Below are 15,248 nucleotides of genomic sequence, written 5' to 3'. Positions count from 1 at the left end.
GGAATGGATGAGGTGCTGAGGTTGTGGAAGCAGCACAGATACACTTCAGGCCGGTTGGAGTTGTGCTCTTTTGTGTCCTTTGTGTTCTTTGTGAATACAATAGAGAAATGAATAATTTTTCACGGGAAATGAATAAATGAAATCCTTGATAGAATAGATAATTAAAAACAGCATTAGTCTTGTTTCGTTGCGTCACGTGACCAGAAATTGATGCAATTTTTTTTCCCACCCATGTTCAAAAAGAATCAGCAATATACACTATTAATCTAGCCCAGTAGGTGGCAGCATTGTAATTTCCATTTAAACGTGAACGGCAAGGGTTTGTGATGGAATGTAAAGATCGTTGTCAATCGGCTTGGAGTCTGTTTTTGTTTGTTTTCGTATCTCATTAATGTCACGTTTTTAAACGGGTGTTTCAATTAAATCGCAGTGATTCCGTTTATTGTAAAACATTATTATTATTGCTAACCATTATTTCTGATTATTTTTTTATTACGCATCAGCTGAAAAGATTCAGCATAGGTAATGCGCATAGGGAATCTATAGTGCACCATGTCATCACCCCCCTCCTCCAAACACACACACACACATACACAGACACACACACACACACTTGGCATACTGGCTGAAATCCTTCTTGCTTGTCTAAATTGGCATCATGCCCATGTGTTGAACATGCCCGTCAAGCCAGTTCCACTCCAGCGATCCAGCACATGCATGCGCCTCACGTTCAGTGGCAGCCACACAGCGAGCTCGCTGGTGAGAGAATTAATTTTCCTGCCCATTATTCCACAGATGTTTGCTTAAATTTCATCCTGATGGAGGGACGTTGGAACACCATTATTAGACCAAAACAGGCCGCCAAGGCAAAGTGAAAATGCACCCCCCGCCCGCTCAGTCAGAATATTGAGGGAAGAGAAGAAAACCCACACAATTAACAGAAGGGCACATACTCAATGCCCCCCCAAATAAATAAATAAATTGCATTTAAAAGGAAATCAAATATCAAACTTGATAAATAGACCCATGGGTCGTTTATTTACAGCCCACTGCTTCTGTCTCCAGATTTGTGTGTCTCATAGGCCTCGGTTCACACGAGGGAAGTGTGTGTTAATCAGTGGTGGAGTTAGCGCTTAACTAATCTCTGCAATATGAGAATAATTAACACCAGACATCGGGGAATGATACGGTGCAAACCTCAGTGACAGGGAGGAGAATGGAGACTTTTTGTGGTAAATTATTATTGGCATAGTATAAGTGTGTATCTGCTGTAAGAGGCCATGTCTAAACTGTGAGTCACAAGCCGTAAACATTTGACTACCATGCAATAATTTATGTAAAATACCGAACAAGGCTTTGGGAGGCATTATGAGTAATACATAAAGTAAGCACTTAAAATGTGAACTATAGCACAAAACTGCAAACATCCATTGTTTCCTGGGTATGAAATTATTATTTTACAAATAATCTGAATTTTTACTGAGGAGCTGATGTTACCCCGACACACACACACACACACACATACACACACACACACACACACACACACACACACATACACACATACACACACACACACAGACGCATGCACACATTAACATGAGTGACTGACATGCAGATCTGAAAACTAAAAAGACCTTTTTATTCCCCAGTTAAACCTTTTCCTTAATCAAGTCCCCGGAAGGAGTCTGCTAAAGTATGACCCAGAGCCCCAAGTGACTTTTCATTTTTGATAATTTTTTAGCAGAGACAAATGAAAAAACGACCAATGACAGAAACACATCTTAAAGACTGTGAGTGCACCCTTGTGTGTATTTGACTCATTTAGTAGTGCCACTGAAGTAAACATGCTGCTCTGAAGAAACCAGTAATTGTGTGAAAGTGTGAACACTGAGAAGTAACTAGTTCATGTGCGGTCACATATTGTTTTTATGGATAAAAAAAACAAACCAAAAAAAAAAAAAAAACTCAAACACCGATTGAAAGTGTGAAATGTCCAATAATAATAATTAACTCTGGGCTTTGTCTTCATTTCTCTGTGTGCTGTTTTGCTGGTTTGTCAGCAGCTCCTGCTCCGGCAACCTTTGACCCTCGACTTTCTCTGCAGCTCATGTGGTTTCATGGCATTCCCCTGCTTCCCTCAGACACACAATGGATTTTTAACAACAGTTTGTTTGTGTTTTTAAATGTTTCCCTATAGACAGTATAGAGCCAGTGTCACTATTTGCCAAAGCCATCATCTGCTGGAGAAGAGCCCCGTGTCACTTCTTCACTGCTGTCACCCAGGCAACTGCTCTCTGGGCGAACTGCTCGCCGACCTCTTTAGGTTCCTCCTCTCAGAGCCGCCGTCTAAAGCCCGGTCACAAACCCGTCAAAACAGCAAACTTATCTTAATACGCTGAATCTCGACCCGGGAAATACACATGCTTGACGACAAATAAAATGCAAACCTGAATACGGAGCTCCGTCTCTGAAAAGTGGCAACCTGTCATCCCAGAATTCTGAATCTGTATCCATTCCTCATCATTTATTTTTCTGGTTTGATCAAATAGGTATTACTCGCAGACCACAAAAGCAAATGACATTTTCAGGAAGGCTTTGACTCTTCATTTTGAGGTCCTTCAAAGATAAATATAAAAAGATATGCCAATATCTGAACTGATCTGGAAAACGTGCTGCATAGTCCCAGGCAGTTTGTGCTCAATCCAAATTCTCACTACGTGAATAGGGGATCGGAGCATCGTATTGTTTCAGAAGATTCAAAAAATAGAATTGAAAAAAAAAATCACAGTATCTGTTTTTTTAATCCATTTAATATCTACTAAAAAACAGGATGTGAATGAGTGAATGAACTTCAGAACTGACGAGTTTTCGATCGAGCTATTATAATGTTCAGCACGACTATCATTTTATGTTTTCATTTCAAATGCTATCATACGGTTTCTCTCATGAATTCGTGTACGCTTTGGTGTGACGTCGGAAACGCTATAAGATGTTTCTTAAAGCCTCCCCCATGGTGAAAACGATCCATCTTCTCATCTCGCAGGATGACGTAGGTCGGTGAAGTCACAAAGTCACGCGATGAGATGTTTGCAAAGAAGCCGTACGTTTTTTTTGCCGGACGTGAGCTGGTTGTGTTGCCCTAGTGAAGGTAGACAACAGACAGCAGGGCAGCGCCCTGGCTGAGCTGAAAAAGAGTCTCAGTGCTCAGGGAGCGTCTCTGAAAGTGCTGTTCTCCTCTACCATTCATGACATGGAGATCAGGTGCCACCATATTCTCTCTGTCGACAGCCGCTTCCATCGATTCTACCATCAGGGGTTTGCTTCTGCGCCGTTTGCGGTACACTCACTGGCCCGGCTGCACAAATGTAAATTGCTGTGTATATAGATTTGACAATGGTTGGATCATCGAGATAGGAAGCGGCCCGGATTACTTCAAGAGACCTGAGGTGAAAAGAAGCATTTTTTCACATTCAACAACCTATTAATTATCATCCACAAACCCAAACTTGCTGATCCTTTTGTGTAACAAACTTTGTCCCAATAGATCACATTTTCATGGGATGTAGTGATGTGACCTCGGGCAGTGACAGCAGACAACAGACAACATCTTTCACGCTAAATGAGAACAAACTAAAGTAAAAAGTAAAGAATCTGAAACATCTTAAACAATGTAATCTATTTGAATTATCTCAACACACCAAACCGATTGCTTATTCGTTTTCCCTCAGGTGACAAAATCCCATGCTCTCAATGCTAGCAAACAGGAAAGACGACTGAATTTCATATATATTTAGCTTCTTTGAGTAGTTGATGGGAAAACATTGCCACGATGTCCTTTATCCTGATCAATCAGTTTTATTTGACAAATACACACATTATTAGTAGCAAGACAAGTTTAATACAACACTGCAAAAGTGTAAACTTAGTTTAAAGTTTGCATATGGTGTGTTTGAGTGCTGAGGACTCAACAAGAAATGTTGAGATCAAATTTCATTTTTGGCCGAATTCATGGAACAACAGACATTAAAAAAAAATAATAAAATAAAATCTTAATTTGAGAAAAATAAATAGTCCAAACCACCTCACAAGAATCCACAGCTGACTTTACACTTGAAGCAAAATTTGCGACTTTTTTTTTCATTTTTATTTTATTTTTTCAAATATATATAGCTATATATACGTTTTTATTGTATTTTTTTATTTTAGAAACAGAGTGTCTTGATAATGAAAAACAAGCGGAAAGAATGTCACAACATTAAAACCCAAATCCACAACACAAAAAAGTGAGAACCACGTTCGAAGGGAGATGGAATTATTGCTCGAAGAAGAGTCAAACTAAACTTTGAGTTAATGTCACATATTTTTTTTCAGCCGAGCATTCATTATCCGTGGACGATGCGTGAAAGTGGAGCTCTGCCGTTCACACACACACACACACACACACACACACACACACACACACACACACACACACACACACACACACACACACACACACACACACACACACACACACACACACACACGACTACACGGCGGGTCACAGGACAGGAGGCTGACAGAAAAGTTGTCCAATCCTCCTGCCCCCAGCGTGGGAAATATGGTACGTGTTCTCCAGAATTCTAGCATCCCGCGTTTTCACGTGTCGCTGTACATCCTCTTGCAGTCCATGGACGGAGACGGCGTGTCCGGCCCGATGCTGCCCACCTGCGAGTACGCGTCCTCCGGCGTGCGCGGGAGTCCGGGCGGCGTCATCCGCTTCTCCTTCTGCCGCCGGTTGCAGAACCAGACCCGGACCACCTCCTTCTCCAGCTGCAGAGTGTCCGCCAGAGAGTTGATCTCCTGCGCAGAGGGTTTTGGGCACTTGAGGAAGTGGCTCTCCAGCGCGCCTTTTACGCCCACCTCGATCGACGTGCGCTTCTTTCTCTTCCTGCCCTGCGTGGCGATCTTGTCGATGCTGGTCGGACTTCCCGTAGTCGAGTCGGCCTCCTCCAGCCATTTATTCAGCAGAGGCTTCAGCTTGCACATGTTCTTGAAGCTCAGCTGAAGCGCCTCGAACCTGCAAATGGTGGTCTGGGAAAAGACGTTGCCGTACAAGGTGCCCAAAGCCAAACCCACGTCCGCCTGCGTGAAGCCCAGCTTGATCCGCCGCTGCTTGAACTGCTTGGCGAAATGCTCCAGATCGTCCGACGTGGGCGCGTCCTCGTCCGAGTGCGGGTCGTGGCTCACGCCGTGCTGCTGCTGTTGCTGCTGTTGCGGGTGATGGTGATGGTGGTGGTGATGCGCGTGTTGGTTGTGGTGGTGATGGTGATGGTGGATGCCGTGCTCCAGCTCCGGGGACTCCCCGCGCACCAGCCCGGCGTGCATGAGGCTCTGACCCGCATGGGAGTTGAGCATCCCGTTAACCGTGAAGCCTCCCGGTTGGGAGTAGATGAGCGGCTGCTGCGGCTGCTGCTGCGGCTGCTGCTGCGGCTGCGGCTGCGGCTGCTGCCCCTCTGTGATGCTGATGTGCGCCGCAGCGGTGCCACCCCAACTTCCTGGGTGATGGGACCCCAGATGTGAGGACCTGTGGTGCAGAGCGGAGCCCGAGTGCAGCTCGTCTCTGCCGCTGCTTCTCTTCATGTCCTGCGGCTGAGAACCAGGGGGCCACGGTGAGCCGGCCTCGGCCACAGCTGCCGCCGCCGCCGCCGCGGCCGCGGCCGCCGCCGCTGCGTGAGGCAACGACGTGACCCACTGGTGGGCATGGCTTAACATGTGACCCCCGTTGCTCGCCACCATGGCGCCCTGCATGAAGTCACTCTGCACCATCTTAACAGCGGGGTCCCCTCTGAACCCGCCGGACACGGTGGTCGCAGCGGCGCTGCCCGGCTGCATCCCGCCCCCCCTCCGGTCCGAGTGAAGGACTGAACCGGAGAGAATCCTGCTGCTGGCGAGGTACGGACCCGAGGTGGCCGCTGCCATCCCCCAGATCATATATATTCAACTGGGCTTCTCGCCTCTGGTGTCCCTCCGGAGACTATTCTGATCCACTCATTGATCCGCTCCGTCGCTCTCTCGGCTGCTTCAAAAAGAAAAGAAAAGTTAAGTAAAAAAATAAGGGAAAAATCACTCTCCTGAGGCGGGGGTCACAAAAAAGTAAGAGTGACCAACCAGAAACACTTCCTGGCGCATTATTTGTTATTGTTTCTTTGAATACAAAAAAGTAGAGCAAGAGATTCTAAATTGGAAATAATAAGTAATTAAAAAAAACTTCTCCGTCTCGCACAACCCCCAGAGATTTGACTTTCCTTACAGGCGAGTGGAGGGGGAAAAAGAAACAAAACAAAAGTTGGCGGGACCGTCAGCTGTCTCACTCTGCCTTTTTTTGCGCTTTCCGGCGCATCCTCGACGGAGCAAAGGAGATGAGCTTGTGTTTACATTGTGCGAAGGCTGACTTTTCATCTCCACTCTCCATCCAATGACAGCAGGAGGACTCGACGGCGCTTCCTCTGATTGGACGCGCCAGCCTGGAGAGGAGTTGGCGTTTGACGGCCGAGCCTCGGCTGCGTGGAGTTTAGGGAAAAGACAGCAAAAGCACGAGGAGAAAAAAAAGCCAAATTTACAGTGATGATCGCTTGATACCACTTTTACTAAAATGTCGTATTGCATTCCAGGCGGGTGGGATAAATAGGTAATGCGAGTATTTTTTGATTTTATTTGCTAATACTAGGAGCAGCCGCGGGGCCTTTGTCCGGGGTGCCCCAGCTCTTGGTCTGCACACTTTTGCACGCCGTTTGAATCTTAATGTGCTCTTCCTTTTCTTGTGGTAAAGAAAAGCCACCGTGCCGTGACGCGCCTCACTGGTGCGCAGAGAAGGCGCACAAGTCATTTTTTCCGTCTACCCCCCCCCCCCTCCCCCCCCCCATGAAGAGAGGATACCCAGCTCAGTGAAGAGGTTGCTGATCTGTGCCCCCCCCCCCTCCCGGTCCACTGCTAAGCAAACTCCAGGTCACAGACCAAAATAAATTGAATTATCATCAGTCAGCGTACTTGTCTCAACAATTCAATTGAAATCCACCCAGACACTATCTGATAATGTTTTCAAGTCCATCTGCTGTATATCATTTAGATTCTTGGAAAAGGTTCGCTTGCTTTGATGCTGTATGTCAAATACCAAAGGAGGGTGCAATATACTTTTATATTGTGTTTAGCAAATTGCTACTGGATCCTACTCCTTTTAAGACTGCAGAGAGACACGGATGACCAAAACACTGTTAAGTTCAAAATGAACAAATTACATTGCAAGTGTCCTTTGCCAGAATGAAAATCAAATCAAGCTTTATGGGGAGGAAACATGTCAGATCTTTGTCCTGAGAGACAGTCGGACCATTATCTCATCTCACCAATACTCATCTGCCTGGATGAGACTCAACGAGGCAAAATATTTGATGGTCAAATACCCCACTCTATTTTTGATACAAGAATGCGGCTGCATCACTCAAACGTGTGTATCAGCAGAAAATGAAATATTTAACCAATGAGACAGCAGCCGGACAGAGCACCAAACATTGTACTTACACATTGAAAGATACAAGTTATTTTATTTATTATGGACAATGCTTGGATTTTCACACCGTGAAAGCCCTGTGATCTTTGTACACATCTTCCTGCTCTGAGATATTAGGATAAAGTCCAATTATACAGTAATTGAGTGTACAGAATTTGTGGGTCCACTTCTGCTGCACAAAAGTCAAGCATTCATTCACTGCCCTTCATTGCGCTGTTATGTATTTATTTGTATTATGCACTTACTTAACTAGCTATGTCTCCTCTATGTTGCACCTTGTTACACTCTCAGGCACTCACTGCAGACAGCAGAGTAAGAATTCTATCGTACCAGCAAATACGTTACTTTATTATACATATGGCAATAACACTTTTAAATTCCCTTTATGGATATATATCTCATTACATAATTGTGTCATTATGTTTGGAAGCTTAATAGGCTCCGATGCATCACTCTTAACTGTTTGTGATTTTTTTTTTGTGTGTTTGCACAGCATTAACATATCCGTTCAGTAGTTTATGCTGCATGTGTAGGTTCCGGACAGCAAGATATATTGTCAGTTTAAATAATGTTTTTTGTCTATTTAGATATGTGATAAAAAAAAACAGTTCACACATCAGTTCACACATCATGGATGTGAAAACTAAATCCACCTCATGTTTTGCATATATAAGTGAATTGAAATATTCATGATTGGAAAATTTGATGCTCAATTAATTTTTGCCAAAATTAAAATACAATACTTGTTTGTATTCATTTAAATACCGTTCATTGTAATGTCTTCAAATACCTCACAACTCAAATAAAAACATTATGTAAAAATAGGGGCCAATCACTCAAGGACTGATGAGTAAATTATTTTAACCTATTATTAATTGTAGCACATTTCAAAGTTAGTCACTAATAAGCTTGAAGGGGAAACAACTTTTTTTTTTAAGTTGTACATGTTTGAGTGGAGAAAACACACCAGCCAATTGGAACCAGAAGTTATTGTTAGTGATTTTTTCTAAAAATTTCTTCACTGTAAATGACTCATGATGCATTAATTGCACCAACTTCTTCACGACAAATGACAATGTTAAAATATTAATTTTTTGCACTTTTTGTTGGCGAAAAAAAAGTTGTAAAAACACGAACCTGTGCAGCGTTTCTTATGTTTCAGGCCAAACAGCACAAGGTTGAGAACGGCCGGCGATTCTGGGGAATGCAGTAATGTTTTTCATGTGTTGTGCTGGCTGTTCTCAGCACTGGCTCCTCTATTTGTTATTCATGAAGGAAGCTGGGTGAAGAGGCCTTCTTATGATGCACATTTTTTTTCTCCCTGCTCTCTCTTTCGACATGTAACTGCTTGACAGCTAAGCACATAATCTGTTTTGTTGCAGTGAATATTGCAATTTATCTACTATAACAAGCATGACACTGTCAACTAATTGGCATTGTTGTTTCTTTGAGATCATCTTCAAATCATTTAGACTCTCCCTCTCTCTCTCTCTCTCTCTCTCTCTCTCGCTCCCCCCCTCTTTCTCCACCCCCCTCTCCCTTCGTCTCCGGTCTCTGTTGAGTCTTCAACATGCAGATCAGCCATTTCTGCCTTGAGCTATTTTCTTTGGTTAGACTTTTGAAATATGCAAATGTTTCCAGCAAAAATTGCAAAGCAGAAAAAGAAAAAAAAAAAGAAAAGGAAAAAAAACTTCATCTGGGCCTCTCCAGGAGAGATCCATCCAAAGAAACATATGGTTTTTTTTTTCTTGCTCACGTTCTTGTTCTTTTTGCTTTGTCAGTCAAGGGTCTCTCTAATTAAGAAGGAGAAACAAAATAAAGCTAAGACAATATTGTGAGAATGCTAGTTACGTGTGTCGTATTACATGTTGACATCATTAATGTCCTCTTGCTGACGGAAACGCCTCATTTATTTTGCTGTTGTTATTGAGCCCATTTCTTTGCTTGGATTACTGGTTCTGCTTTTAAGTGCAACTCATATGTTGGCCCTCTATTTACTAATTGATATATTATATTATTTACAGTTTTTTGTTTATAACAGGGGTCTGAGCCCCTCCAGAGCCTCTGTCAATTCACTCGTGAAATTTTAGTTTGTCTTTTATTGTCTGTGACATCTAAACTAGTATACCTTGCAGGGATTCAGTTACTCGTCTGTTTTTTGATTATATTGACTAAAGACAAAAATCAAAGAATAAATCCTGTTTTAATGCGGATAACGTGTTTTTCTGTTTTGGAGAATTTGATTTTCTTAACCGGGTATTCTTCATGAACCGGCAAGGGACTTTATTGTGTTTATAGAATACACTTTACAGAAATGTCTGTCTACATGGAAAACACTGCTGACAAAACTTTTCTCTGCAGGATCCATCTCTGTACTCTTTCTATTCCACCTCATCTGTGGTTCTGATCCTGAGTGTGTTTGACCTTCAGCTCTAGAGATCTTTCACAGCGTGAGTCTTTACCCACAACCCCCCGCTGCGCGTTTAAATCAGAAGCAGAGCCAGTCACGGAGAGAGGGAGAAGAAACAAAGTGGGGTAACCGAGAACCGAAGAGTGGGAGAGACAGTAAGTAGAAAAAGAATGACGAAAGTACGTCTGTTTCTGGTGTCCTTTTTCTATAGAGGATGAGAAATGTGAGATAAACATCGTCGAAATGGCCCGAAATCTCCACCCAATGTCATGAGCGTGTCAAGTGCAAAGGCAGTTTGTCTAAGTTTTCGAGAGCATCTGTCTCTCAAGTGTCCTTGATTTTTTCTTACTACTCTGCGTTAAATGGCGGAGGGGGGTTATTAAAGGAAAGGGAAAGAAGGAGGGGGGGGGCAGTCATGTTTACTAATCTGCAACAATAGTCAATTACCCACCCCTACTGTGACGAAATGATGACACCCAATGGACAGATGCACTGGTTTAACACTGTTGAGGGTTGCCTATTATGCATGATGGGGGAAGTTAATGTGTGAAAATTACAATCCTTCATCGCAAGAGCTAATTTGAAAAAGGACAAGAAAGAGGGATTTACAGAGGGAGGTGATGCGAAGACACCGCTCATCCCTCTCTTCCATGCATCTGTGTGCCAGTGTGTTTGTGTGTCCACAGGTGCTCACCGGTTTTTTGTGCAGGGACAAAGACTTCCGGCTTCTAAGTGTCTTCGTACATTAACATAATGGTGAAAAATGTTCTTGGCGGCTTTGAAATCCAGCTGAATATTTATTCTAACCTAACAAAATACAGGGATAGGGGATTGAAACACCTGGATCATCATGGAAGAGGAAAGAAAATGAGGCGATTTAAGAAAGGCGAGAGGCTCTGGTTTTGGGTGTATTTTGATAAGGTCAAGGTGTTTTAGTAAAAATATGCAAAATGGAAACCCGCTGGGCTTATTTCAAAAACTTGCTTTCATTAGTTGTATGCAAGACTTCCATTGTCACTGCATACTCTTTTCTGACTTCCCACACTGGCATCTCTGACATTTTTATCCACGCTTTCCCTCTTGCTCTCCTTCAAACAACTGCAAACAGTATGACAGAGAAATTTAGTCAGGAAATACTTGCAGCTCTGCAGCTTGTGGCTGTGGACAACTGCAGCCCTGTACCCAGGCCGAGCCCACTGCCAAGTCAAACAGCGGGTGTCCTTGAAGGGCCAGTCTGGCTGGCCCTGTGCCTTTCATGAATGGACAGAATTCTCTCTGAAGCTCCAAAGCGAGGTCCATGCGGTTATAAAGGCTCTCTGTAGTTATGCTCATTTCTCAGGTGGGACAGGAGGAAGTATTAGATACCAAATGGTTAAATGACATTTGATACAGAGGCAGGAAAATTATTGAGAAAAATCAGAGCAATTTGAGGGCAGAACATTTAAAAGAATTAGATTAATAATAAAAAAGCACAAATATTACCATAGTGATGTTGGTATAACCGCACAAGGGGGTGCAGATCAACTGACATGTCAGTCAAGACACCTTATAATGGAATCTAATTAAACAAACACAGTGAATCTCTTTAGACACAGCAGGTTAATAGTGTCATGCAGCTTTGGAAGTAACACTTATTCACTGCACAGTGAGGGAAGGTTCACATCCCAAAGAGCTAAAGCTCCCACCGCATTTTCTCTGATGGCAAATAAAAAATAAAAGTTATTTTTGTCTTTAGAGTACCCTGTTATAGTCACACTTTTAGTGTTTTAGTCAATGACAACACCAAAGCTGTCTTCATGTGTAAATGGGAATCGGGACACTTCAGCTTTATTTTTTCTGAATGTCCCATCGATAAATTATATTAAGATCAATAGGGTATTTGTTAGTTTTGGCGCTTCGGTGTTCAATGTGCAGTTTAATTACACTGGTATAATATTGCTATAGGCTGAGGTTTTTTTGTGCAAAGGCCAAGTGATGTTAGAGTTGTACGGTGCAGAGTTTAGGGCAAATGAGTCCAAAATTCAAATCTCAGTGAAGTAAAATAAGATATACTGAGAGATAATGTACAAGATAGTAGGATAAAGCTTTTCCTGGGCTTTTTGATTGTTGGAATGGCAGGTGAGCTTCTGTTTTACCGGTTCAACAATAAGATCACTAGGGACTCTCACTTACTCAACCACTATGCAACAGTCATCTTGACCCAGAGCTGCTTAAAGTGGAAATGGTCACCACCAATAGTCAGGATGCTGCCCCAGTGCATGCAAAGTGAGTGTGTGATTAAAAGTTGCACTCATCCATTGTCCATGTGAGATGAATAATATGCTGTGCAGAGCATGCTGAGAAATGAAATAAGGATTAAGCTTATGGAACCGAATTAATGAGGTAGCGATTCTATTTGCTATGCTTATATAGCCTAAATTTATACTTATACTTGGTCATGAATGGTGCACTATATTTCATTATCAATACTATTATTTACATACCCGTTTCATCATCGTATCACTCCTGTCCTATTCTGATGGCTGAACGACAGCTGAGTTAGTACTATACAATCTCTGCAACTCAACGTCATTGCAGTTTCAGGTGTGTGTGTTTGTGTGTGCTTGCACGCATGCGAATGAAACTACGTGCATGCGTGTCTGTCTGCCCATCTGCGTGCTTGACTCTGAAGCACAGGGCTGTTCATTTCAACTCCCCAATGCAGCAGTACTAACCTGCCACAGTTTCAGTGTGATTAGAAGACTTTAAATAGTTCTCACATCACAAGACAACATACTGTGGGTCATAGCGCATTGCATGGTGGTTAGTGGTAACCATTTTTTAGAGCACAACTTTTACTTGCTCACTGCGCAGTAAACACAGACAGAAATAAACAGAATTTCTTTACGAATGAAGCTGAACAAGGAAAGAAATAATGAAAGTTGATTAATCCGTTCAAATACCGAGTGGCTGATAATCTAAAAGGCCTTCATTAAACAGGTGTATTTAGGAACCAAAGAATTATTTTGTCCTTCAGCCTGTTTCTCTTTGATTCTACACTGTCTGATTTCCGGGCAGGACAGTAATGTACCTGCAAAATGTAGTTTCACTGTGAGAATCTAGTTTTTATTTTTCTATTTTCATTTAAGGTGCACAGGCATGGTGTCTTTTGACCACATTCTTGTTTAAATTCCCCATGAAGTGTCTCTGTCAAGGCCTGATAATTTTCCTTGCGCATTACAAAGCAAAAAGATTTTGCTCCATCACAATTTGTGCCCACTGCCAGATATCTCTCATAGTGGCTGGAGATCCACTGTATGATCGCCATCCATCATGATTTAAGTTATATTTGAATATTTTCTTCCTTTGACCAGTCTACTTACCAGTCTCTTTCTCGTCAACCAATAATTTCTAGTGTTGCGACATGTGCGGGCAGATCAGACATAACTGTTGAAGTGAAAGACTTCTACAAAGATTAGTAGATCTAAAAACAGCCATAACTGAGCTCAATCTTCCTGGTTCTTTTTTTTCAAATCGGATATACTGTTTTATTTATTTACTCATTTTTCGTTATAAAATAGGAACAATGAATTGAATAAGTGGTAAAAAAAAAACATGAGCAGGAAATATCAAGGCACACGCAGATTTAACAGTAGTACCGCCTCAGTATTTCTTACATCGCATGACATGTTGCTTTTGTTTTTTCTGGGCTGCGATGCCCTTTGAAGATAATAACGATGATGGCAAAATAAGGGTCGTCAAACATTTGAGGTCGGTTTTCCTGGCACTGAATTATAATGAACTCATATAGGTTGATTTCTGATCTCCTCTCCATTCATAAGCAAGCAGTCAACTGAGTCTGTTCAGCATTTGCTGCTGCTTAGCAAGATTTTCATTTTTCTTTTTTTTCCCTTTTTTTTTTTTTTTTTAGATTGTATCTTCCAATGCCTGATGTGGCTTTCGGAAACAAAAAAGTCCCAGATGGACAGCTGAATAATGAGCTGAAAACTGATCTGTCAAGAATGAAATTATTTATTATAGCCTTTGAAAAGAGCTCTGGCTTGAGGTTCTACTTCCTGCCAAACAGTTGTTTTCTCTTCCATAGATGTGATCAAGGTCAGTAAAGGTACATAACTTTAACCTGTGTCAAGTGTTTGACTTTGAGAACATGTCCTGCAGACCCAGGAACTGCCCCTGAATGCCTCATGAGCTGCATGAGAGAAGACCTTGGCATGAAGACAACGAAAACACAGTGTGCTTCATCGTCCCTCTTTGATGTGCAATATGAGAGACCTTTCTTCTTCTCTCCTCCTTGGACCAAAGGCTACTATTGTTTTGTTGTTGTTGTTCATATTGTTTTCCACCTTTATAACACAAAGCAGTCTGACCATGACTCTAATGCTAATGCGGAGGTGGAGAGGATGTTTTAATTAGCTGGATAATAGATCAGAAGGGGCTCGGGGGGGTTAAAATAGGTAGCAGTGAACATCAAAACACCGTGAGCCGAGCCTCGCTTATTCACTCGCCGTGACCTTTGAGCACATCAGTAGTGAGAAGATGGAACATGGAAACTAAGAAGTTGCACCCTTGGTTTAAATCATTGATAGGGCATCAAAAAAATTGTGAAAAAAAGTTATACTTTCTATTTGGATGGATCAGATGCTTAATCCTGTCAACACCTTTACTGTGTTAAAAGGCCTTTGTCTAACCTTCAGCCGACAACTGATGATATGAAGTGCAATCCTAAAATCATAAAGCTGGAGGGTGTAAAGGGCCCGGAAGAAAATAGAAATAAAACCTGAGAGATGTGACTGACTTGTATTAATAAGTTCCCAGTGTTTTAGTTTGGCAGCCAAAATGTATCCACATGCCCAGTCAATAGACCTTTTAGGGGAATAATTTGCAAAGGGCGTCAGCGGGAACTACAGTGAGCTGTATAATGTGTGTATTCGTGTGTCTGTGTGTGTGTGTAGATGTGTCATTGTTTACAAGCAAATCTCTTGATGGGCAAGGATTCTACTTTACTTCCAGCCCAATAGATCACTCGGATCATCTGCTGCTGGTTTATTAGCCTTCTCCAGAGACAACAGAAAGACAGTGTGGCGAAGCCTTTGTCACCGAGGCCCTGGAGCTTTGGAACAAAATTTATATAAGAGAGGCAACTCACTCACTACATTTGAAAGCAAGCCTGAAACTATTGAATTCTGTAAACAATGCAGTGTATTCTGTTAACTATGTCATATTTTTTTCTTCTTATAAACATGTCTAGATTCATTTTATGTTTCCAATATATTATTTTACTATTTAATC

At 42.2% G+C, this 15,248-nt stretch overlaps 1 protein-coding gene across 1 annotated transcript; it reads right to left on the bottom strand.

Moving 5' to 3' along the window:
* Positions 1 to 3,878: 3,878 nt before the first annotated feature.
* Positions 3,879 to 6,387, bottom strand: pou3f3a (POU class 3 homeobox 3a). Its single transcript, XM_086145120.1, has one exon. It carries the CDS (start codon positions 5,974 to 5,976, stop codon positions 4,642 to 4,644), a length of 1,335 nt encoding a protein of 444 aa, XP_086001246.1. The 5' UTR covers positions 5,977 to 6,387; the 3' UTR covers positions 3,879 to 4,641.
* Positions 6,388 to 15,248: the final 8,861 nt, after the last annotated feature.

Source organism: Fistularia commersonii, chromosome 4, assembly GCF_037954325.1.
Source record: "Fistularia commersonii isolate RoL2024-O1a breed Wild chromosome 4, RoL_Fcom_v1.0, whole genome shotgun sequence".
Classification (NCBI taxonomy): domain Eukaryota; kingdom Metazoa; phylum Chordata; class Actinopteri; order Syngnathiformes; family Fistulariidae; genus Fistularia; species Fistularia commersonii.
Note: the sequence above shows the minus strand (reverse complement) of the source record. Positions and strands in the feature narration are given on the sequence as shown.

Excerpts from the sequence above, each read along its gene's own strand:
- pou3f3a (XM_086145120.1), bottom strand. The coding sequence starts at position 5,976 with ATGATCTGGGGGATGGCAGCGGCCACCTCGGGTCCGTACCTCGCCAGC.